General features: G+C 42.2%; 2 protein-coding genes across 4 annotated transcripts; one reads left to right on the forward strand and one right to left on the reverse strand.

Moving 5' to 3' along the window:
- The first annotated feature begins 790 nt into the window (after window positions 1–790).
- Window positions 791–8,156, forward strand: LOC310986244 (uncharacterized protein). 3 transcript variants are annotated; one of them, XM_083972081.1, is made up of 5 exons: window positions 791–880; window positions 3,028–3,128; window positions 4,336–4,465; window positions 4,562–4,892; window positions 7,672–8,156. In XM_083972081.1, the coding sequence occupies exons 3-5, from the start codon at window positions 4,353–4,355 to the stop codon at window positions 7,846–7,848; spliced, it is 621 nt and encodes a 206-aa protein (XP_083828207.1). In that variant the 5' UTR covers window positions 791–880; window positions 3,028–3,128; window positions 4,336–4,352; the 3' UTR covers window positions 7,849–8,156. The 3 variants fall into 3 exon arrangements, with proteins under 3 accessions (XP_083828207.1, XP_083828205.1, XP_083828206.1); XM_083972079.1 differs by having other exon boundaries at window positions 4,336–4,892; XM_083972080.1 differs by lacking the exon at window positions 791–880 and adding an exon at window positions 2,832–2,904 and having other exon boundaries at window positions 4,336–4,892.
- Window positions 8,157–13,307: 5,151 nt separating this feature from the next.
- nab2 (NGFI-A binding protein 2 (EGR1 binding protein 2)) lies at window positions 13,308–23,708 on the reverse strand (the record flags this gene model as incomplete). Its single annotated transcript, XM_083971659.1, has 10 exons — window positions 23,580–23,708; window positions 23,212–23,313; window positions 22,548–22,904; window positions 20,757–21,068; window positions 19,527–19,858; window positions 18,849–18,982; window positions 18,008–18,059; window positions 17,776–17,884; window positions 16,890–17,075; window positions 13,308–13,408 (listed from the first exon to the last, which is right to left on the reverse strand). The coding sequence occupies exons 3-10, from the start codon at window positions 22,879–22,881 to the stop codon at window positions 13,308–13,310; spliced, it is 1,560 nt and encodes a 519-aa protein (XP_083827785.1). The 5' UTR covers window positions 22,882–22,904; window positions 23,212–23,313; window positions 23,580–23,708.
- Window positions 23,709–24,200: the final 492 nt, after the last annotated feature.

Raw genomic sequence — 24,200 nt, forward strand, 5'->3', positions numbered from 1 at the left:
TATATATGCACATTTTACTGTGGGTATTTCATATTTCATATGTTATTCACATATGTCTTCATATATTAGAGAACGTTTTATATTATTGTAGTGACATTAATGGCATGGACCTATGATTTCTGTCGGGTCGTCACACAGACAACATCTATATGAGTTTAGATTATGGATTCCCAAAGCTTTGAAAACGCTCAGGAAGCTGCAGGGAAAAATGAGTCCATGACTAATGTGACAAATTTGTCACAGATAAAATTTTAGGTGGTTTTTACGGAGCTGGGTGGGAGTTTACATTTTCATTTCACAATTTTTACAGTTTACATTAACACAACTGAAACCTACACGTGGACTTTACAGACAGCCAGGTTCCAGGATTTGTGATTTTAAAACTGAGAAACAGTGGGTCAAAAAAACAAAAAAACAAAACAAAACCTCTGGCTCTGTGAAATTAAAACGCACTATTATGAAACAAACAAACATGCAGAGTCTATTAGAAATCAAAAACATATTCTGGGTTTAGTTATGTGGAAGTTTTTCCTTTCATGAGACCAATTTTCAAAGTAAAGGCCTCCCCTGAATGCAAGGTGCATGTCTCTATGACAGGTTGTGGCTTTTATTTTGAAGGGTAGCCTCGTTAAACGGGAAGTTTTTCTTTTTTTTTGTTGTTGTAATTTTTGGCACGGGTTTACCTGAGTTTGACGCAGGTGAGCTGGCAGGTTGACGGGACAGGCAGCGACGTCATCACGCAGGAATGCGGATGTGGTCGCGTCTCGTCTTGTCCATGAGGTCACAGAGGAGGAGGAGGAGGAGGAAGAGGAGGTCCGGTGTGTGCGCATCAGCTCCTGGTGTCGGTGGCGTTGGGGTGAACTCTCAGTTTTACTGTAATGTGAGTAAACTTAAATGTTTTTTTACAGATGATTCAGAGGCGACGAGTGTCTCACATGATACGAGCCTCGTTGTCTGTGAAGAGAAGCAGAAAGAAAATCAATTCCGCTCGAAACTGAAATTGAAACTGAGCAAAAAAAACAAAAAACAGAGTTAAAGGTAAAGTTTGACTGTTTGTTTCCACATTTAAAAGACAAAAACAACTCACATGGACTCGTTTGTGTAGCTCATGGTTGTTTTAAAAGCCCGTTGTTAACAAATATATACCTATCACTAAATTTAATGGGTCACTTTATATAGAGATGAAGGAGTATGAGTTTATTTACAGTTTTTAATTTGAGATAGGCTATTCTAGAAACAGGAAACAACACTATGGTGGCCTTGAGGGTTCAGTGCACCTACAGTTAGCTGCAAAAACACAAATGGGCAACAAATTCAGAAAAACAGGTTAATCAGTTCCTCAACACATGAGCTGAAAAAACTCACAACACAGTTGAAATGTTTTCAGGGGACACTGTGACACACGTGCCGATTGCACAACTCTTTCTCATGTGTAATGTCAAAGTTGTTTTTTGAATTTTGCAGCATGTTTGTGCTTTTCTGCACCGAGCCCTTGGGGCCACCGTAGTCAATGACAGATATAAACATTATTCTGAACAGAGAAAACTCATTTACAGTCCTTTTCTATCTTCCTAAGACATTTTTGACTTTTATCATTTCCTCTCTGATCAATCACTATTGGACATCAAAGTAACTGCACTACCACAGTACACAAACATTTAGTTTTATGACTTTATATAGGAAACTAAAGGTTTCCATTATTTCATAACTCTAATTACATCACAGATCCAAATAAACGTGTAATAATCTTCATGTAACATACAGAATTGTTGCAGATGAAACTACACAACAACATAATCCAGCTGCTGTACCATAATAAATTGTCTCTCATCAGTATATCAGCAATAGTCAATGCACTACTAGTTTTATTATTGTGCACCTGCTGCATGCATGGAGCAACCTGCAGAATAGGCTAATCTAAAACATTAAGTCAATATTTACATCATACCTTACCTCCAGATTACTCCCGGACTTCCTGTTTCAGTTGATGTATAAACTTTTATTGTGACATTTCAATTATTGTTAAGTTTTTTTAATGTTTTTATTTATTTATTCTTGTGGCTGTTTTATTGATTGGAACTTTTATTGTGTTTGTGTTTCCTGACACTTTTATGTCGGAGCTCAACCTTGTGTTTATGTTCAGCTCATTCCGCTGCATAATAAGTGTTTTTTCTGGTTAATATTTAATATTTTCTATATTTTGAATGTAGGATGGTGATGGCTGGATCTGTGGTCATGCATTAGCTGCATTAATTATATGAATTATACATTTTGTTGAAGTCATTTCCTACTTACAGACAGACAGAGCTGCTGTAAGTCAAGTTATTTTTTGGGCCCAGAGTGACTGCACTTTGATTTAAACACCTGTCTGCTACTTCTTTCTATGAAATAACATTTTATTATAACAACTTTTCATAACGACAGTCATGAAATCCTTGAAATTAAAAAGAGATGTCCAGTCTCAGAGCTTCAGTGCTCATAATGAATTCATTGTCCTCCTCGTCGTTACCTGTACTGATCCCACCGTCCGTCACCAATGAAGCATTTAATTTGAGGGACTTTTCCGAAACTTTCTTGACCCTTCGCAGCTCTGACTCAGGTCTGATCTCACAATCATCATGACAAAGCGACTTTCATGAGCCGAGACAAAAGCCGTTCTTGTGCTCTCTGATATTAGAGATCCAGCTGCGTCTCTCTGTTTCCTCCTCAGAGTTCATGCAACAACACGTGATTCATGATGGTCGTGTAACTAACTGAGAGGTTCATTCTTATCACTTCCCCTTTTTTTAAAGAGCCACTTCCTCATGTTCACCAGTTCCCTGTGCAGCGTGCGTTGTTACATTAGTGAAGCATAATTTTCCATTAGCTCAACAGGGGGAAAGAAAAGGACTCGTCATAACTGTGGTTGGTGTGAAGCCTCATCTGAAGAATGGATTTCACGGTCACAAATTTGTTGTAGGCTGTGCTCAGTAAATGGGGCTTTCAGTCTGGATTTAAACACTGTGTCTGATTCCCTGACAATAACAGGAGGCCTGGTGGAGATGGAGGGAGAAGTCTCTGTGCATCTCGCTGCTTTTCTAAGGAATGACGGTTCCTTTTAGCAGAGCGTGCAGACAGGCTCACAAGAGGTAAGTAGATCAGCATTGATGTGCAACGTTCAATGTGATAAAAGTCGCAATGTATAATCTTGTCTCACTGACTTAGCACAACAGGTTTTTGGTTCTGTTTTTCTCAGCTGCAGAGTGGGTTAGGATGCAGGATGTGAGAGGAACATATCACTGACATAGTGTCCCCCAAAGGCTACAGTCAAGAAACTGAATTGCAAGAAATCCAAATATGTGACACTGATTAAACTGCACGAAGAAAGAAAAACATGAATGTGTTGTGGCTCCATCATCAGATCATCTCTTGGTCTTTCCCATTAGCCTCATGTATCAATAAATAAATAAACCATGTAGATGTTAGATATACTGTAGATAGATAAGACTTTATCATCATTGTGCAGTAAAAAACGAAATGTAAACAACACTCATATTCACACACGTATTGAAAAGTATATTAAGACATAATGTAAAAACAACCTTTAAAGGGATTTCTTGGTTTCCCTCATCAAACTCATCAAATACACAATCCAACAACTCCAAAATGCTCTGGTGGACAAGTTGTGACCTGCACATTCACCACGCTATGAGATAATAACACAACGTTACCAGACAGAGTTGTTTTAGAGGGAAATTCATGCAAAACCGCTGATGCGCGTTGCCTTCAGGGGCAGTTTTTCATCAAGCAGTCTCTGCATTTGCCTCTAAAACAACTCTGTCTGGTAACGTTGTGTTATTATCTCATAGCGTGGTGAATGTGCAGGTCACAACTTGTCCACCAGAGCGTTGTGGAGTTGTTGGATTGTGTATTTGATGAATTTGATGAGGAAAACCAAGAAATTCCATGAGCCTCCGTAGCGTAGCTCTGAGCAGCTCACGGCTCTGCTCTGCCGTTCTAAAAATAGCTTGCACCGACAATTAAAGGTAACGAACCTCCTGCTATGACTATAGGGATTATGGTAATGGGCCATTTTGCCAAAATGTTGAACTATCCCTTTAAGGGCATCCAATATTGCACAAACTCCAATCTTGTGCCAGGTTTATCTAAAACCAACTAAAAATGAACAGCATGTTAGCACACTGTTTATACTTCCCAGTGCTGAAGCCTCAGAAAGCTGCAGGGCTGCACATGCTCCACTCTTCTTCTGTGTATAAAATGCTATTTGGCTATACTTTATTAAGAAAAAAAAGGTTAACAGTCCATCCCTGAGTAATCTCCTCCTCTGTGCTGCAGATCCCTGAGCTGCTGAGATGGAGGAAGCGTACGGCCAACTGTACCAGGAGTTCCTGCGCCTGAGGTCACTTTGCCTGCGACAGGCGGCTCTGTTGCATCAACTCACAGCAGCTCTGCAGAAACAGCAAGGTCCATTAACAGATCCACCTGCTAATGCTCACAGACACAGTGTTTGTCATGATCCATTAAGCACAAAAAAACAAACCCCTCGTTCTGCAGGTGCTGCTGCTGCTGCTGCTGCTCTTCCTAATGGAGATCTCGGTGATATGATGTCCATCCCCGTGCAGTGTACACATGAGATCCCTGCACACGGCCACGGAAATCCTCAAGCACGAACAGCAGCAGCAGCAGCAGCAGCAGCTCAGTGTGGCGTGAACGAGCTCTCTAAAAACATCTCTGACCTCCTTGTTGAAGACATGTCCGTGCTCTGTGTGGATTCACCTCGTCACAGAGAGGAGGAGGAGGAGGAGGAGGTGAAGGTCGCACCCCTGTTAACTCTGGACCCGTTGGACTCTTCTGCAGGACGAGCTGAACGTCTTGGCAGAGACAGGACGAGGGTGGGTGTCGGTACCGAAAAAGATGCATGTCCATAGATGATAATTTGGTGTGAAAGCTTTGTTGTGACATTGAAGTTAAAGGGATACTTCACCCAAAATCGATAATTCACCAATCATCTACTCACCGTCATGCCAAGGAAGGGTTTGGAGAACTTTCTGAGTCATCAAAACGCTTTAGGAGTTCCAGGGGGGTCCGGCTGGCAGCGGGTATTCATATAATATATATAGAGTTACGAATAGAGTTCACTTTACGGATAGAGTTCACTTTTGAATCGTCCAAAACACACACTATGAAACATCCAGATACCTCCATACTGCTCGTCTGTACTGACCCAACTGTCCTGAAGCCGCCACTTGAAAAAGTTGTTGGGAAAAAAATAATGTGATCTCTTTCAAAGGAGGTTAAATCGAAAGCAACTGGACTTAGTTATTTGTCTAGGAAGACGTTTCACCTCTCATCCAAGAGGCTTCATCAGTTCATGTACGCAGCTGACCAGGCTGGGACTGGTCCAACTATCTGGTGTGGAGACTCACTATTTAACCTCTTGTGTGGGCGTTTCACAAGGGTGATGATGTCACTGGTTCCCTTTTGTGCTCCAAGTGCCAACGACGGTCGTTGGAGTGACAGTCGTTGGTGGGAAGTTGGTTTCGACTTCGTTAGTGCCCTATTGTGTTCTAACGACAGTCGTTGGAGTCACTTGCCACTTGTGAACAGTGGTTGTTCTTTGAGGCTAGATGGTTGAGTCTCCTGGGAAGGGATGAAAGGGCAGCATTGTAAATTGGAGATAGGTGGTGTCTCAGACCTCCTCCCCTGTTGAGGGAAGGTTTTTCTACTTTTACAAAAATGGCTTCTTTAACTCCTCTTTCAAACCATCTGTCCTCTCTGTCTAGGATTTGGACATTGCTGTCCTCAAAGGAGTGGGCTTTCTCCTTGAGATGTAAATGGACAGCAGAGTCCAGTCCTGAGGAGTTTGCTCTCCTGTGTTGGGCCATGCGTTTATGCAGTGGTTGTTTTGTTTCTCCAATGTAGAGGTCTTTGCATTCCTCGTTGCATTGGACTGCATACACCAGATTGCTTTTGTGGGTGTGTGGTGTTTTGTCCTTGGGATGTACCAGTCTCTGTCTGAGTGTGTTGCTGGGTTTGAAATACACAGGGATACGGTGTTTGTTAAAGATCCTCCTGAGTTTTTCTGATACTCCAGACACATATGGAATGACTATGTTGTTTCTCTTGTTTTGTCTTTCTTTCTCAACCACTTTGCTGGTTTTCTTTCTGGAAGCAGCTGCAGTTTTCACAAAGGTCCAGTTAGGGTAACCACAAGTTGTGAGGGCGCCTCTCAGGTGCTTGTGTTCTGCCCCTTGGGCCTGTGAGCTGGTGGGCACGTTATCAGCTCTGTGTTGCAAAGTTCTGATAACACCAAGCTTATGTTCCAGAGGGTGGTGAGAGTCGAAAAGTAGATATTGGTCTGTATGTGTGGGTTTTCTGTATACCCCAATGTGGAGGCTCCTGTCCTTTTTCATATGGACGTCACAATCTAAGAAAGGCAGACTATTGTCCTTGACATCCTCTCTGGTGAACTTGATGTTTTTGTCCACTGAGTTAATGTGTTCGGTAAAAGCTTGCACTTCTTTGGTTTTGATTTTAACCCATGTGTCGTCCACATACCTGAACCAGTGGCTCGGTGTTGTTCCTTCAAAGGAGTTTAAAGCCTTGTCCTTGTATGACCTGGACAAATGAGAATATGCACCGGCTTAATGTGATCTCTGTTTTTCTCCTTGTTGTAGCAGTAGCTCCCAGTGGCTCTGTTGATGTTAGCTGCGAGATGTTCTTCTGTGTTTACATCAGACATCCAATGGTTTACAACCTCAAACGAACATCTTGCAGCAAATCTCGCGCAAACTTTTTCATGTGGCGGCTTCAGGACACTTGGGTCAGTACAGACGAGCAGTATGGAGGTATCTGGATGTTTCATAGTGTGTGTTTTGGACGATTCAAAAGTGAACTCTATCCGCCGCCATTATATGAAAATCTGTTGCCTGGAACTACAAAAGAGTTTTGATGACTCTGAAAGTTCTCCAAACCCTTCCTTGGCATGACGATGAGTAGATGATTGGTGAATTATCGATTTTGGGTGAAGTATCCCTTTAACCAGCCCCTGCAACAAATCGCATTCTAGGCGCTGGTGCATATTCTGCTATAAATGCTCATATTCAAGACCTTTACCCTGACGTTTTATGCATTTTTACTTTACTTTATTATGGATCCCCATTAGCATTTGGCTAATGCCATGATTCTTCTTCCTGGGGTCCAACAACAAAAAAAACTTAAATTGACTGTATTTTACATTTCATAATGAAAAAGAAAAGGGCTTTGATACTATTTGGTCAAACACAAACCAATCAAAATTCATGAAATATGGGAAGATACTGTTGTAACTGTGTTTTGAACCCAACACATCTTTTATACTTAGTTTGAAGAGCGCATATGACCTCTTTATCTACGTCAACAACAAATGTTTTTCCACATTTTTCACCTAAATTGTGTTCTTCATTGTAGCATTCTGACATGTAGGAACTACACTGATACAAATAACAAAAACTGAAATACTTGCAGGACTGTAACGATTCAGGAAATGTATAATTTCCCCATATTTTCCCACTATGAGGAGCGATTGAGGACCTTAAAGTAGAATAGTTTTTTTTTCTTTCATTTTTCCGATGTTGATCCTTACAGACTGTTTTTTCTGCCTGTGTGTGTGTGTGTGTGTGTGTGTGTCAGATGGTGGCGTCGGACCGCCCCTCCCTGGTCGCTGACTTCATGAGCCTGTCCGGCGGGATGCTGATGTCAGACGTGGTGCTCCAGTCCCACGTCTGCGACTTCTGCCAGGCGGTTTTCCCCAGAGACTCGACCACCAAGGGGGAGTTCCTCCGACATCTGCACACACACGTCCCCTGAAAACACACATCTGGACACATCACGTGGGTGGATGGATGGATGGATGGATGTGGTGGGAGCAGGTACGACCCCCCAACCAGTTGTTATATGTATGTTATGGAGAGATATTGGATCCTTGTTGGTTGAAATTGATCCAGTTGTTACTAACCAGTCAATGTTACATTAGTTTTTGTATTTTAACTCTAACATTAGTTTGTCTTAATGCTGATGAGTGTGAACGTGGGATCTTGGTCGACTTCCATCTTCTCCTGTTTGTGTTAGTTATGGCACCTTTTCAACAAAAATATCAATTAATTCAACTACAAGCACTTATAGTAGATACTAGATAGTTCAACATTTTGGCAAATTGACCCATCGCCGTAATCCCTATAGTCTTAGCAGTAGGTTTGTTACCTTTAATTGTCGGTGCAAGGTGTTTTTAGAACGGCGGAGCAGAGCCGTGAGCTGCTCAGAGCTACGCTACGGAGGCTGATGGGATTTCTTGGTTTCCCTCATCAAACTCATCAAATACACAATCCAACAACTCCAAAACGCTCTGGTGGACAAGTTGTGACCTGCACATTCACCACGCTATGAGATAATAACACAACGTTACCAGACAGAGTTGTTTTAGAGGTAAATGCAGAGACTGTTGATGAAAAACTGCTCCCGACGGGAACGCGCATCAGCGGTTTTGCATTCATTTGCCTCTAAAACAACTCTGTCTGGTAACGTTGTGTTATTATCTCATAGCGTGGTGAATGTGCAGCTCACAACTTGTCCACCAGAGCGTTGTAGAGTTGTTGGATTGTGTATTTGATGAGTTTGATGAGGGAAACCAAGAAATCCCTTTAGCCTCCGTAGTGTAGCTCTGAGCAGCTCGCGGCTCTGCTCCGCCGTTCTAAAAACACCTTGCACCGACAATTAAAGGTAACAAACCTACTGCTATGACTATAGGGATTATGGCAATGGGCCAATTTGCCAAAATGTTGAACTATTCCCTTTAAATACATCACTAATCTCCTGTTTGCACCGACTCATCATCATCAAACGTGGCTCCTGTGCTGCAGTGGTTCAGTTCTCTGTGTTTTGTTCTGCAGCATCAACCTTCATTAGTGGATCATCTGAAGCACAGAGACTCATTACTACATTAAAATAATTCAATCAGATTCAGTTAATTAATGAGAGAATTTCTTCTTTATGCTTTTTAAACTGTAAGTAAACACTGTCTGCCTTGGCTCATACAAATCCAGGTTCTTTGTTTTGTTCTTTTGTCACGCCGACGATTAGACTAAATAATCTCATGATCGGTCGATGTATCATCTTTTAAATTTTTGCAGTGAAGCATCAAACAAAAAAGTCAGTCATCAGTCTGCAGCAGCGGCCCTGTAGCGCTGAGGAGAGGAGAGTCGGAGCTAAGAATAGACTCCCGAGATTTAACTCCTCTAAATTAGCGGTGCTGACAGCTGATTGATGGCAGCAGCACCTCCCTTCATCTGTTTCCACATTAACTATCGCTCCCACTAAAGAAAACTAACTCGGGCGTAATTGCTGTTGTATAATCGCCCGTCATGGTCGTGGACGTGTAATTCAGTAACTCAGCTGAGAGGCCTCCGTCACACTTTAAGCTCAGCGCTGGTGTCGGCACGCTAACGAGCTCACAGCGATACCAGCACCTCCATGTTTGGCAGATATGATGTGTTTTCATTCAGATATTCAACTTTTGATGCCTCTATTTGTTTGATTTTCTGGATAATATGTGTCATTGTTTTTGGTACATGCACGATTAAGTTACATTTGCATAAAGATGCATAGTCTTTATCCAATATTAAACACTTACAATCAGGGCCGGCCCTAGGATTTTGGTGGCCCCCTAAACAAGATTTTTGTTTGTGGCCCTGCACTCTAAGCGCAAACACCAAATCACTGGTTAAAACTGAATACAGACGTGTTTATGCCCTCTGAGGTTTGAGGCCATTTTCTCGACTTTTACATATTTTCTTAAATTTATCTTTTTAAGATACTTGCAGATGTAACAATACTCAAGTGTTTTATGTCTAAATATTAGAACCTCCGCTGTAAGCACACTGAGGCCAATTTGTCCTAGAACACTGTATAAATAAATAATTTAGGCCAAATGCTGGAAATTTGAGGTCTGCTTTTTGAAAAATTTCAAATCCCTTGTGAAAACACTCCTTCAGTCATGAGAATGAACTGTTTTGGTGCTTGAAATAGGATATGAGCACAAATGTTGTCATTCTGCCGTTCTATTTTCACCAAATGTCTCAAATGTGAGATAAAAGAAGCTGAATATTGACTTCACATTACATATAAAGCTCATAGCGCACGTGCAGACCTCAGGATGCTTAAATGACTTGAATGAACCCCGGTACCTTTCTGATCATGTGGCCCCCCACCTAACGGCTGTGGCCCTAAACAACCGCATAGAGGGTTTATGCCAGCGGCCGGCCCTGCTTACAATGTACTTAAAGCAGATATCAGTGGAATGTTTTTGTTAATATAAGTCCTAAATAGTCCTATTTTCCGTCAGCAATCACTTACATGAAGTATTTCAGCCTAAACACGAGTCTCTCCGTCACTCTGCTCTGCTGTAACCCGAGGAGAAAATTTTCCTTGTGGGATACAAGTGTTATCCAATGAGGAGAGAGAACGGCATGAAGGGCTGTGTGTGCAGCCAAGGGATGCGCGTGAATGTGGTGACGTAGCACGAGGACCAATTGATGCCTGACAAGGGCGGGGGCCGCTAACTCATGGTGCGTTCAAAGAAACTCGTACTTTGTGTTTTTCCTTCCTGTGAAGTCATACCAGTTCGATCTGGTACGAGTTCACGGGTCGGAAGTTACGAGTGGCCGTTATAGGGAACTTTCACAGACAACAGGATGGTAAAAACACGAGCTACGGGTTACCTGGAACGCTACCAAGTCGTAGTTGTGACTTGAAGCTGTAACTTACGGTTTCAAAAGCCTGCCTTGAACGCAGCATTAGCCGAAACGGCCGTGAAGCTGATATCTGCTTTAAAATGCAACTTTTCCAGATGAAACTGTCTAGAAATGAACAGACCAGACATGTCACGCCGTCCCAAATGTTCGCAGCTATTTTCAAATCTGGAGAAATTCCTCATTTTATTACAATAATGCATTATGTCCTTTGGGAACTCCCATGATCCCACGCTCTCATGAAGTTATAAAAATATGTATTTTTTGAACGAATTGACATTGATTAATGTTAAATGTTTTCCATGATTAATCAACTGACAGCCTTTATATCTCGCTGACCCTGGAGGAGAATGCGAGACATCCTCTGGGGACTGTGAACTTCTGTACAAAATGTCATAATGTAGCAACCCATTACATAATTGTTATTATTGATATTTCTGTATAAACCAATCATGATGATCATAATAACACTGTTGCTTCATTTTAACAGCTGTTAGTTTTCTGTGTTAGAGAGACGACGCAAGCTGCAACTGTGAAACATAAAAACTAAAAAATCACTGAAGCTGAATTCCTGAGGGTTTATCTGAGGTTTGGCCGGTGGGTGCGTCTTAATTTTTCATGGTGTGTATCTGAAAATCGAGTGAGGGAGTGAGTGTGTGAGTGCATGTGTGTGTGTATGTGTGTGTGTGTGTGTGTGTGTGTGTGTGTGCATATGTGTGTGTTATGTGTGAGCCCTGATGACATCACTGGCACAGGTGAGTCATCGCAGCGTCGAGGCTCGATGCAGCGTCAGTGCAACAAACAGGAGGCGTCTCTGTCCGTGTGACGCAGCTTCGTCCAACAGCCGAGAACATTAGAAAAAAAGAAAGACAGAAAGAAACACACGACTCTCTGGTGGAAAGCAGCGCAGCACACGGAGGCTTTTTAAGCAATAAAATAACATTTATTATTATCATTATCGAGATGTAACAAAATAAATAATCTGTTTTGCAACATAATAATAAACTGAGGAGGTTACTAATGCTCAAGAGACAGGCAGGTGTAACTGATGCACAGCAAGCTACCTCACTGACACACTCTGTGGTTAAAGGTACAAAAAAATCATTAATTATCAACATGAGCTGAAACTTTTTCTTTTTTTTTCATTTTTTTTTTTCATGTATATGTATCTCACATTTCAACAATTTCCTTAAAAGGGGGCCACCAGGCTGAAATGAAAACGAAGAAGAAAGTCAAGCACCATAAGATCTTTCATTAACCCTCGGCTTGTTTTTTGTGTCTTTTTCTTGTTTCTAAAGTAAAACTGAGATCTGTCGCATTAATAATTATCTATAAGTGTAAGTGAAGGAGAGAGTTAAAAACTACCATGAGGCTCCACACATATCTACGCCTAAAAGAAAAAAGAAACCATCGATTCGTCGCTACAGCCCACAGTTTTCTGCTACACCTAAAGAAAAATCCCATCGAAAAATAAAACGACACTAATCTTCTCCACGCTGTTGCTTGAAAAAAAAAGTGTTTTTTTTTTCTGAATGGAGTCAAACCAAACAGCTGTACAATGCAGCAGCGTGCACATGATATCAAACTGCTGAAATGCCCTTGAGCAAGACACTGCTGCAGCTGCTGTGAGTCTGAACCCTGATTTCAGACGTCACGAGTTACAGATCAATAAAAGTCGCCTCTGTTCTTGGGTTTAGATCCAAAATAAATGAGCCTGAAGCTTTCTGTCTCTGTCTCAGCCATTTGTGCATAAAAAAATACCATTAAAGACGAGATGTGAGGGAGTTAATGATGATGAAGACTGGCTGCAGCTCCACATCTGTATCCAAAGATCAAACTTCACTGTTCTCCTACTTCTACTTCTACTTCTACACTGACTGGTTAGTTTGTTTCTTTTTTGCTTCCTGAGGCCGTTGAACTGCAGTTAATGTCGTCACATGTTCAAAATGTGTAACTAGTTTGTTGTCGCTCGTTGGCGTCTTGAGTTGAGTTAAGAAAAGCTCATTTCCAAAGTTGCAGTGCCCCCTGCTGTGTCAAAATCCACCTCCTCCTCTGAACCAGGTGGCTTCTTTCTTTCTTCTCCAACACAGCACCGCTCTGCTCTCACCATAGATCAGTTAATGTGACATAAATATCAGGTTTTACTTCCTTTTTTGTTGTGTTTTTTTTTTGTTTTTTTTCAGCTATAAGTTAAAATCTGCATGTTTCAAAAATTAAAAAACAAAAAGTGTCTCCCCTACATATTTACTCTATATAAAGTCAAAACAAAACATTTTTCTGAGCTGGACCCACAACGTCAAAGCAGGTTTTGTGTGAATTCTGACATCGACTGTAACTTGGTTTTTCGTGGTCAATAATGATAATGATGATGATGATAAAGAGTCATCAGATGCTCGTGATGTCAGTGAAGTACTCGTGGAAAAAGTTCAGCGTCAGTACAACTGTGAGCACAGCGAGTTCCTCCGATCACCTCGGGCGGCTCACACACACACACAGACACACACACGTTTTTTTTTCTCTTTTTCACTTCCCCCGGTGGTTGAAGGAGTCGTCTTTGGTGATGCAAGGGCTGCTGCTCCTGCACACTGCTATCGAGCTGCGCCGCTCCACTTTCACGTCATGGTCTGTGGAGAGAGGCGGAGTTTATAAGACGAGTTCAGGAGGAAATGCAACACAGAGGACACAGGAAAACGTACGATTTTATACGTTAAGATTATAAGTTTCTTTCCTTTTGCAACACAGCTGAGGATAAATATCACTTAATCAGAATATACTTCATTTTTAAATTCAATTTGGACTCTCAATCTGTCTCTGTGATACAAGATAAGGCTTATAAAACACAACTAAAAACTTAGTAGTCCAACATTATCAAGATGCAACCAGTGTTTTTAAGATCTGTGAATAATAGTTTGGGGAATTCAGCGGCAGCATCTCCCACATGAAGTGAAGTCATCGTGGTTTATATGACCAACACAAGCTGCTGCTGAATAATAACATCAAGTCTCCAGTGTTTTAAGACTTTAAATAATATGCTTTGGCTGCTTGAACAAAACTTCTTTATTCTAACTGGAAAAAGACTCATGACGTGCATTCAGCACATTTTGTATTCTGTACCTTAAATTAAAGTGTTTCCCTGTTTTATTTGTTTATGAATCAAAGAATATTCATATATTTATTGGCTTAATTCGCTCCTTTTTGGAAAGTGTCCATGTGTGTGCACGGTAATAATATCATAATAATAAAAATAATATATGAATGAACAGTGTTGTTGTTTGTAGCACCACAATTTTTTTTTAATAGCACATAATATTCAGAATAACATATACAAAATAATAAATATAATACAAAAAAAAGTGGGGGCAGGTTGGAAACAGGCTGATGAGATAAAAAAAAAAAAAACCAACAATGGAAAAAGATAAGTGAGAGTGACGCCGACAGGAAGTGAAGACGACGTCTCGGATTAATGAGAAGTAGGAAACTTGAGGATGAGCGAGCGAGTGATAAACACACACACACACGAGGGAGATCGACCGACGTCAGAAATGAAAACATATGTCATTTGTGTGTTTTGTTTTTCATTTTTTTTGTTATTTCCGCACTCCTTTTGGTATAAGAGAGGGAGAAGAGAAGATGATGATGTATAAAAAGAAAAAGAAAGAAAAAAAAGACTGTGCCATTTCCCTGCCCACAGGTTTTATTTTTGTACACTGTCGCTTGGTGAGTCAATGCAACGCCCCTCCAATTACCTCCCACTCCTTCGCCCCCACGCCCCATCCATCCCGCCCTTCAGCCCACGCTCCTAACGCACTCTGACGTCAGTCGCTGCTCACAGAGGAGGGAGGAAGGAGGAGGAGAGGAGAGAAAGGAGAGAAGAGAAGAGGAGGGGAGGGTGGGTAGGAAGTTCTCTGTGGGCGGCTGAATCAGACCCCCCCCTCCCCTCCTCCCCTCCCACCCCCACATGTCTTTGCTGGCTTCCTTCTCTTTTTGCTTCATGTCTTCGTCGGCTGCTGGCGATCACAGCCCAGAACGACTCACTCACTCACTCACTCACTCAATCGCTGCTTTTTTTTTTTTTTTTTTTCCTTTCTTGTGATGCAACAGGAAAACTCCACAGTAACAGGGTTTTTGAAGACGTTGTTGTGCTATGACAGTGCTGCTGCTGCTGCCCTACAAAGGCAAAAGTGCAGTTTCTGTAAAAATAAATGCCAAACTGAGGGGAAAAAAACAGCTTTTTGTGTTTTTCATTGTCAGGTTTAAGCATCAAATTGTTAATAACTACCTAGTCTATAATTGATTAGATAAAGGTGGACTGAATTACCGTAAATGTATTTTGTAGTTTGTCTTTCTGACCAATTTTGACCGTTTTATGGCATATTTTGTGACCAATTTTGACAGTTTTATGGCAGATACTGCACTTTTGCCTTGGTTTTGGTGCAGATACTGCACTTTGGCTTGGTATTAGCTACAGATACTGCACTTTTGCCATGGTTTTGGTGCAGATACTGCACTTTGGCTTGGTTTTATGGCATATTTTGTGACCAATTTTGACAGTTTTATGGCAGATACTGCACTTTTGCCTTGGTTTTGGTGCAGATACTGCACTTTGGCTTAGTATTAGCTACAGATACGGCACTTTGCCTTGGTTTTACTCCAATTGAATTATAGAGTAAATGTAGGGAGTACAGTACTCTTTGCAGATACTGCACTTTGCCTTGGTTTCACAGTGTTTTTTTTGGATGGACAGCAAAAATAAAAGGCCCAATAACTCTGGAAATTTTAGCAGTACCAATATCAAATTCTACCAGATTAAAGAGAATATGCCACACTTTTGATTAAAAAAAAATGCAAAAAATTGAAAAAATGCAGATGCAGACTTTGCCTTTGTAGGGCAGACTGTATCTCTCCTCTCCCCTCCCTCCATCATCCCTCCTTCCTTTTCCTCTCTCTCTGTCTCGATATATCTCTCTCCACCTCCCTCTGTTATCTCCCCCCCTCTCTTCCTTCCTTCCTTTCTTTCTAACTTGTCCTCTCTAATTTACAGGCTGAAGCTGAAGTTCAGCTGCTCGTGGTGGGAGGCGTCACCTCAGAGAGACTGTGACTCACCGGAGTTCAAGCTGTACAGATATAAAATATTCATTGTCAGAGGAGGTTAGGGAGTCTCAGTCTGTCATTTTCAATTTACCCCCCCAAACATCAACTCATCTGTGTTTTTTTTTTTGTTTGATCTTTTTTTGGAAACAGGCCAACACTCCCCAACTGTCTCCAACTTTGAGAGATGATATGATGATGACATTTCTTTTTTTTGGGAGGGGGGAATGTGCCTGAGATGAAAAAGGTCGATACCACGCTCACGTCTTTTTGCATTAATAAATACGACGCTAACACCAGCAGCCTGCTAGCTTTGTTTGAAGGTATAAAAGTGTTTGTTTACACGTCTATAAGTGTAGAAACTGCTTCAACCTAAAAAAAAAAGGTCAAGTTTTGCATCCACAAAGCAAAGTCTAGTCTCAACGACTGCTCAAATGTTTACACTACTAGTTGCAATAATCCATTTTAATACAACGCTTTTGCCGACATATTGCACATTTATGTTTATCAAATATCTTTCATATGCAAATTCACACACTGGAGCAGTTTCAGGTTCAGTTTCGTGCCTAAAGATACTTTAAGCTCAAGATCAACAGATCCTGGTTCACTGTTGGTGGTAACTTCATATCTAAATGTACAGACATGTGAGCGGGATCAATTTTCTTGATAAAGCTGCACACACAGTGTTTCCGAAAAATTTTAGCAAACACTGTCAAACTGTGGAAGTACATTTGTGTCTTTATTATTCAATCAAAAGAAAAGAAAAGATATTTTCAATCAAATAAAAACTCACTTCAATCAAAAAAAACCTTTTCAATCAAAGAAAAAAAGGGTTAAAATGCAATTTTTTGGGTCTCAAATATTTTTTTTGCATTCAAACACTTTGTTTAAATCAACTTTTCTTTTGATGGAATAATAAAGAAGACACCAATGTACCTCCGTATCAAAACAGACTTTTGTTCTGCGTCTGTTATCGAACGCACACGATCGTTATTAAGTCATTATTTGAAAAGTCACCTGCAGAGTGAGTCCCCTCTGACCCTAGGCTGATCTTTCCAGCCTGATCATGTGACACCATCCGGGCCAATCGCAGCCCTTCGTCCATTAACGTTTGCTGTATGAGGTGGCGGCTCCAGTTGGCCGGGTTGGACGCGTCCGAGTGGGGGCGGGGGGACGGGGACTGGTTGCACTGTGAGCCGGCGTCTGTTGGGGACAGAGAAATGTCGTTTTTAAAGGGATAGTTCAACATTTTGGCAAATTGGCCCATTGCCATAATCCCTATAGTCATAGCAGTAGGTTCGTTACCTTTAATTGTTGGTGCAAGCTATTTTTAGAACGGCGGAGCAGAGCCGCGAGCTGCCCAGAGCTACACTACGGAGGCTCATGATTTCTTGGTTTCCCTCATCAAACTCATCAAATACACAATCCAACAACTCCACAACGCTCTGGTGGACAAGTTGTGACCTGCACATTCACCACGCTATGAGATAATAACACAACGTTACCAGACAGAGTTGTTTTAGAGGGAAATACAGAGACTGCTTGATGAAAAACTGTCCCTGAAGGCAACGCGCACATCAGTGGTTTTGCATGAATTTCCCTCTAAAACAACTCTGTCTGGTAACGTTCTGTTATTATCTCATAGCGTGGTGAATGTGCAGGTCACAACTTTTCCACCAGAGCGTTTTGGAGTTGTTGGATTGTGTATTTTGTGTATTAGCCTCCGTAGCGTAGCTCTGAGCAGCTCGCGGCTCTGCTCTGCCGTTCTAAAAATAGCTTGCACTGACAAATAAAGGTAACGAACCTACTGCTATGACTATAGGGATTGTGGCAATGGGCCAATTTGACAACATGTTGAACTATCCCTTTCAGACCCGTGTGTGTGTGTGTGAGAGTTGTTTACCGTGTGAAACGCTGTCCAGACTTTCTGCTGATAAACTGTCGTCGTCCGCCCTCTGAGCCTCCGAGCCCTCCACGCCGAGCAGCGACGACACGCCCTCGGGTAGAACTCCCTGAAAAACGCAGCATCGTTGAATGAAGTCCAGTGCTGCTTCATGATGATGATGATGAAACCACTTCAAACAAGTGACCGTTTACACAAGAAGAGTGCCGCGGCGGGTTAAAATCACACTCACCTCGTGTCTCGCTCTCTTCAGGGGCAGCACGCAGTTCTCGTCCGCATTCGACCTGCGACCAGGAGATTAGAAACAATCAAGACTGTGAAAACTGAATTTTATTTAGGAATCTCCAGAGAGTCAGTAAACGCATCAAAGCAGAATTCAACAGTGTTTTATGGTGCACAAATGGACAAATGTCACTTTAACGTTGACATAACCTGATTTAAACACAACTATATTTTGCTTTTACCATAATTATCAACATTGCATATACATATACATGTTGGATAAGGCTGTGTATGGTACATATTTGGAGAAATTAATGTTTTTTTTTAATCGAAATCAGTCCATAAAAGCATAAAGTGCATCTGAAATGCTTATTATACCCTTAAGGAACAGAGAATTGTACTTCTCTCTTAATCTAGATATTGTCTGTGCTTTGTAGTTTCAGTAATTTCCCTGTGAAATTGTTTTGTATCTTCCTGTGTGTTGCTGCGTTGCTGTGTTGCTGCTGCAGTCGTCTCATTAAACCAACACTACAGAGAGGTTGGAGTTTAATTCCCACTGTGATCTGAACCAGGTTCATTCAGACGATCAATGAACACAGCACACTGCAGGGAGGGAGGAGGATGACTCATGTGAAGCACCCGCTACATGTGCAACATATGCTCAATACAATATGTGCTTTTTTAAAAATCTCAGCTGTGAAATTGTTTCATTAACATTTATGCATATGTGTGTTTGTTTTTTTTATGACGCTGCTGCTTTGAGGCTCTGAGGCTCTGGCTGCTGCTGCTGCTGCTGCTGCTGCTGCTGAACAGATCGCTCCTCTCCTCTCCTCAGATGTATCTACTCTTACCTTGCGTGCTTCAGTGTGGAGGTGTAGGCACATTTTCTCGCCACCTGCCGAGCCAGAGAGAAGAGCTCCACCCGTCTCAGCAGCAGAGCGTTGTCGCGCATGCAGAACTGGGCTGCGGCTTCATTGATGATCAGCTGAGGAGGAGAACAAAACAAAAAACACTGAGTGAAGAGAAGAACTACATCCAGACATGATGACATCTATCCATCCCTGACAGTTTTTTATTGCGCACTGTAGCACTTTATCACACTGTACTATATTTTGGTTTCGTTGTGTTCTCAATCCATCCTAGCACAACTCCATCAAGAAACCCTGTCCTCATGGTCTTGCATTGTTGCATCTTCATCCATCTTATCCATCCATAAACAGTCTTTTTTTGTTTTTTTTCTTTTGTCATAGTAGCGTCATGTTAATTGTCTCTCTTTGTAGTTTTTTTGTCTGTTGGTTTCTTGTTGGATACATGTGTGTTTTTCCTGTTTTATGAATTCTGTTGTTATGTCCTTGTTATGTGTTTATTTTAATGGCTTTTAACACCTTGCCAGGAGTAGGACTACAGTCGGAAACTAGCCATTGGCTAACACTGGCACTTTTACATTTTATTATGTCCATTAATGTGCATTGTCCTCACAAAGTTCACCTTTGTTTGCTTTGTTTGTTTTCACCTGGGCTTATTTTTACCTCGTGGTGTGTGAGCTGCTTCCCTTCCCTCCTCTTGGAGTCGAAGCGTCCGTAGATGAGGCTGTACTTCCTGATCTCCTCCTCCTTGTTGGCGTCCTGCGACCCCATCTTGAAGATGTGCCCCACCGTCTTCGCCATCTTCTTGTTCATCCTCAGCAGCGTCTTCACCTCTGCAGCATCCGACCGGGGCAGCGTGCGGAGGTGCCGCTCCACGCTGTCCACCACCGCCCGGGCCGTTTCCCCGTCCAGCTGCCCGCCCGGCCAGGCCGACAGGACTGTAGCTGTAGCTGCGGAGGAGAAGGAACCGGAGGGGCTCGGGGATGTGGACGGACCTGCAGGACACGTGGACAGTTTAGTAGAAAGCAGTGGTGGACAGTAATGGAGTAAATTTACATATCCAGAAGATTTGTACTTCACTTGAGTATTAGATTTCTTTGGTACTTATTACTCTTACTTGAATACATTTCCAAGACAAATATTTTTTACTTTTACTCGAGTTAATTTCTAGGAAGGTTGAAAAGTACTCGTTACTTTCAGGTCTGCTCTTTTTTCTTTCTTTTTTTTTTTCTAAAATACTATTGGACAGCTGTGTTTGTCAAAGAAAAGCAAGCACATCAGTGCAGGTGGATTCAAAGTAGGGGTGGGAGAAAAATTGCGATTCACATAAATATCGCAACATCTTTTTTGACGATTTTTAAATCAATTTTCTTTTTCAAAAATCTATTTTTATTTTTATTTTTTAAATTTTTTAAATATTGTGCAATGTGCATTTGTTAGCTTTTTTTTTTTTTACATACAGAGAGTACAGGTTTTGAAAAGGGTTTAAGTTCACTTTATAATGGAGTATGTTAATTTATAGGCTCCTATAGTATTTGCGACTAAAAATCGAGAGAATCGGCAATATCGTAGAATCGCAATTTAAACCGAACCGCCATCCAAAAAATCGTAGAAGAATCGAATCGGGAGAAAAGCATATCGTCCCAGCCCTATAATTCAAAGAGTTAATTCTCAGAAACAAGAGTTAAAAGGTCCTTAAATTCATTTAGAAAAAATTATAGTAATTCATTGATGTGAAAAATAAGAAATTTACTCTTACTCTTACTTTTACTTAAAGTAAATTTAAAAGCAAGTAGCCTACTTTTTTACTCTTACTCGAGTAACATGTCGACTGAGCTACTTTTACTTGTAACGGAGTAAATTTTGACCAGTAGTATTTGTAGCTACTCTTACTCAAGTACTGGGGTCGAGTACTGTGTTGTCCATCTCTGCATGTGGGCAGCAGCAGCGGCGGACTGGGCGGCTCCTCCTCCGCTCCGGACGCTGAAGCCAACGTGCAGTTCCCGTCCGGCTCGGGGCTGAGCCAGTGCGGGTCCATGGGCGACAGCTTCTCCCTGTAGTGTGAGTCTGGGGGCTGCGGCGAGGCCTGGGAGCAGGGGCTTCTGGGGCTGCCGCTGTGCATCGGGGTGAGACACGCCCGCTCCTCCCTCTCGCAGGGCGACCCCGGGTGACCGTTGCTCACAGACTTCCTTCCTCCACCACCACCTGCTGCCCTCAGAAAACAAAAGAGATCACATTTAAAATACTGAATGACATTTATCCATCAAACCACTTCCAACATACTAGATTTAATTTGGATAATAATATGTGTGGTTTTTGTGAGAATTATATCGAAACAGTAGAACATATTTTCTTTGAATGAGAGTATGTTGTACAATGTTGGACTTCATTTCAAAACTGGTTGTTTTGTTATCTAAACACATTATTTGTCCCCCATTAAATTGGATGTCGATCAAGGTTGGACTACAGTTAAAGCAGAAGTAAAGCGATCCGGTGGTTTTGGCTAACTTCTTGTCAGCCGATGGAGTTAGCAGGAGTCCCCGCCCTCGTCCCTACGTCACCACATTCACGCGCATCCCTTGGCTGCACACACAGAGAGGACTGCCCCTTTATGCCGTTCTCTCTCCTCATTGGATAAAGGTTGTAGGATACAAGGAAAGTTTTCTCCTCGGCTCAGAGCAGAGCAGAGTGACTGACAGACCCGTGTTTCAGACCAAACACTCTATGTAAGTGATTGCTGTCGGAAGATATAACTATTTAAGACTTATATTAAAGCAGATATCAGTGGAATGTTTTTGTTAATATAAGTCCTAAATAGTCCTATTTTCCGTCAGCAATCACTTACATGAAGTATTTCAGCCTAAACACGAGTCTCTCCGTCACTCTGCTCTGCTGTAACCCGAGGAGAAAACATTTCTTCTGGGATACAAGTGTTATCCAATGAGGAGAGAGAACGGCATGAAGGGCTGTGTGTGCAGCCAAGGGATGCGCGTGAATGTGGTGACGTAGCACGAGGACCAATTGATGCCTGACAAGGGCGGGGGCTGCTAACTCATGGTGCGTTCAAAGAAACTCGTACTTTGTGTTTTTCCTTCCTGTGAAGTCATACCAGTTCGATCTGGTACGAGTTCACGGGTCGGAAGTTACGAGTGGCCGTTATAGGGAACTTTCACAGACAACAGGATGGTAAAAACACGAGCTACGGGTTACCTGGAACGCTACCAAGTCGTAGTTGTGACTTGAAGCTGTAACTTACGGTTTCAAAAGCCTGCCTTGAACGCAGCATTAGCCGAAACGGCCGTGAAGCTGATATCTGCTTTAACACAAACATTCCGCTTACTTCTGCTTTAAAGGAAAATAACTTGGACTTTTTGGTGAATATTTTAATTTCCCTTGGAAAACATTTCATCAACAGATCTAAGTAGCCTACCTCAAAGTGAAACCCCACTTCAATGGATGGATAAATGAACTCAGAATGTATTAAAAAAAACTTTGCATTACATGAAAAGCAAAAATGCCCTAAGGTTATTTTCTTTGCTGGACTTATTTGGACTGAGACTGAGAGAGATTGATCAAGATAGCTGATTCAGCACTGTGCATTTATATATTACCTATACAAACATTATAGTGCCTTTAATGTTTGTATTTTGAAGATATTTAAATTAAAAAAAACCACCACCTCACCTGCTGCTGCTGATCCACTTGATCCGGTCCCGTCCACCTTGAAGAGCGGGATGCCCCCCAGACTGGGCGCGCCGCTGGGCCCGGCCGGCTGGCTGAAGAGGGCCGGGTTGGCCGCCCAGTCTCGGAGCGCCTTCTGCAGCCTACGCACATGCAGCGGCTTGGTGGCCATGCCAACTAGTGCCATGATCTCCAGAAACTCCTCCTCTGCCGCCTCACAGAGCTGCTGCACGTCGTCACCGCCCTGCTGGATGAAGGTTTCATAATAGGCCAGCAGGTTTGCCCTCTGCAGCACCCGATAGAGCTGCAGCTCCCCAAGTGTGCGTGGCAGAGACATGGTAGATAACAACAGCTACAGCTCTGGAAAGTTTAGAAAAGAAAAGAGACGGAGGGGATGTGAAGGTGTAGAAATCCTGCACAAGGTTTTTTTTTTAATTAAGATAAAGACTAGATAATATCCCGACTAGCAGCCAAACGTCTCAAATCTTCATCTAACTTGATGGAGCATCAATTAAAAAATCACAAAACGGAACATAAGGAAGTTTCTAGCGTCAGAGCAAGGTCGCGTGTTTCAGATACAAACTATTTCCACCCACTTTTATACGTTTTTATTGTTAATTTCCGCGGTTAAATGTGTCGAGTGTATACGGGTATAAACCTCTCTTACCTTCTTCAGGTCAGGCAGCAGACGATGTGCGGAGAGGAACCGGCGTAATTACGCAAAGGTGTCTCTCCAACCAACCAACCACCGATGTCACACAGGTCGGTTCTGCCGGAGCGAAACGGATCATAAAACGTATAAGAAATTGAACTGGAAAAACTACAAAACTGTCGCTGGATGGATGGATGGATTAGACAACAGCAACAACAAAAAAGCCACGTTATAGCTACAAGATAAAGTAGAAACACTTTGATTATTGGTTCCAGTTCAGATACAAAAGCCATCGACCGGAGGCATAAGTGTCCCCCGAGCCAGATGTTGAGGAGGAGAAAGACACATCGCACTTTTTATTTATTATCCTATTCGTTTCTTACCCCCGTTATACCTTCTCTTCTTTTTTTTCCTCTGCAGAAGCTTCCCAGGCTCAGATTGGCGTAGTAAATCCCCTTTGCGTATATCGTACCTCGTCTGAAATCACTGGCAGAAATCCTCCTCCGGCGCACCGTATTGGTTGCTGGCTGCCTTTTTGCTGTCTGTGTGGGCTGGAGAATGACGGGGGCGGACTGCAGCACTCCATCTGACCGAAAAAGAGCTTTCCTCTCCCGGTAGAGAGGCGGCTTTCAAATTGGAGATGTGGGTGGGTGGTGGTGGGGGCTTGAAATTAACCCTCTCTACGTCTTTAAGATCTGTCCATTATGCAGAAGCTTTGTGTGTGTGTGTGTGTGTGTGTGTGTGTGTGTGTTTGTGTGCGTGTGCGGAGGGGATGGGGGGTTCCCAGAGTTTCACCACGTCAAAGACCCCCAGAACAACGAGTCAGCAGCAGCAGCTAGGGGTCGGTTTATTCACAGAACAATGAACAGATGTGACACATGTGGATTAGACTGAACGAACGATGCTTCTGTTTTCTTTTCTTTAAAAAAAAACATATATATGGGAGAGGTGGGAAGAGGAGATGAAACTCCTGTACTTTTTTTTTCCCTCTTTTGACAACAACT

The sequence above is a fragment of the Trachurus trachurus genome (assembly GCF_905171665.1).
Source record: "Trachurus trachurus genome assembly, chromosome: 5".
NCBI lineage: Eukaryota > Metazoa > Chordata > Actinopteri > Carangiformes > Carangidae > Trachurus > Trachurus trachurus.

Bases quoted from the DNA above. Each gene is read 5' to 3' on its own strand.
- LOC310986244 (XM_083972079.1), top strand. From the start codon at position 4,353: ATGGAGGAAGCGTACGGCCAACTGTACCAGGAGTTCCTGCGCCTGAGG. The intron at 4,893-7,671 runs GTGGGTGTCGGT...TGTGTGTGTCAG, and splicing joins TTGGCAGAGACAGGACGAGG to ATGGTGGCGTCGGACCGCCC.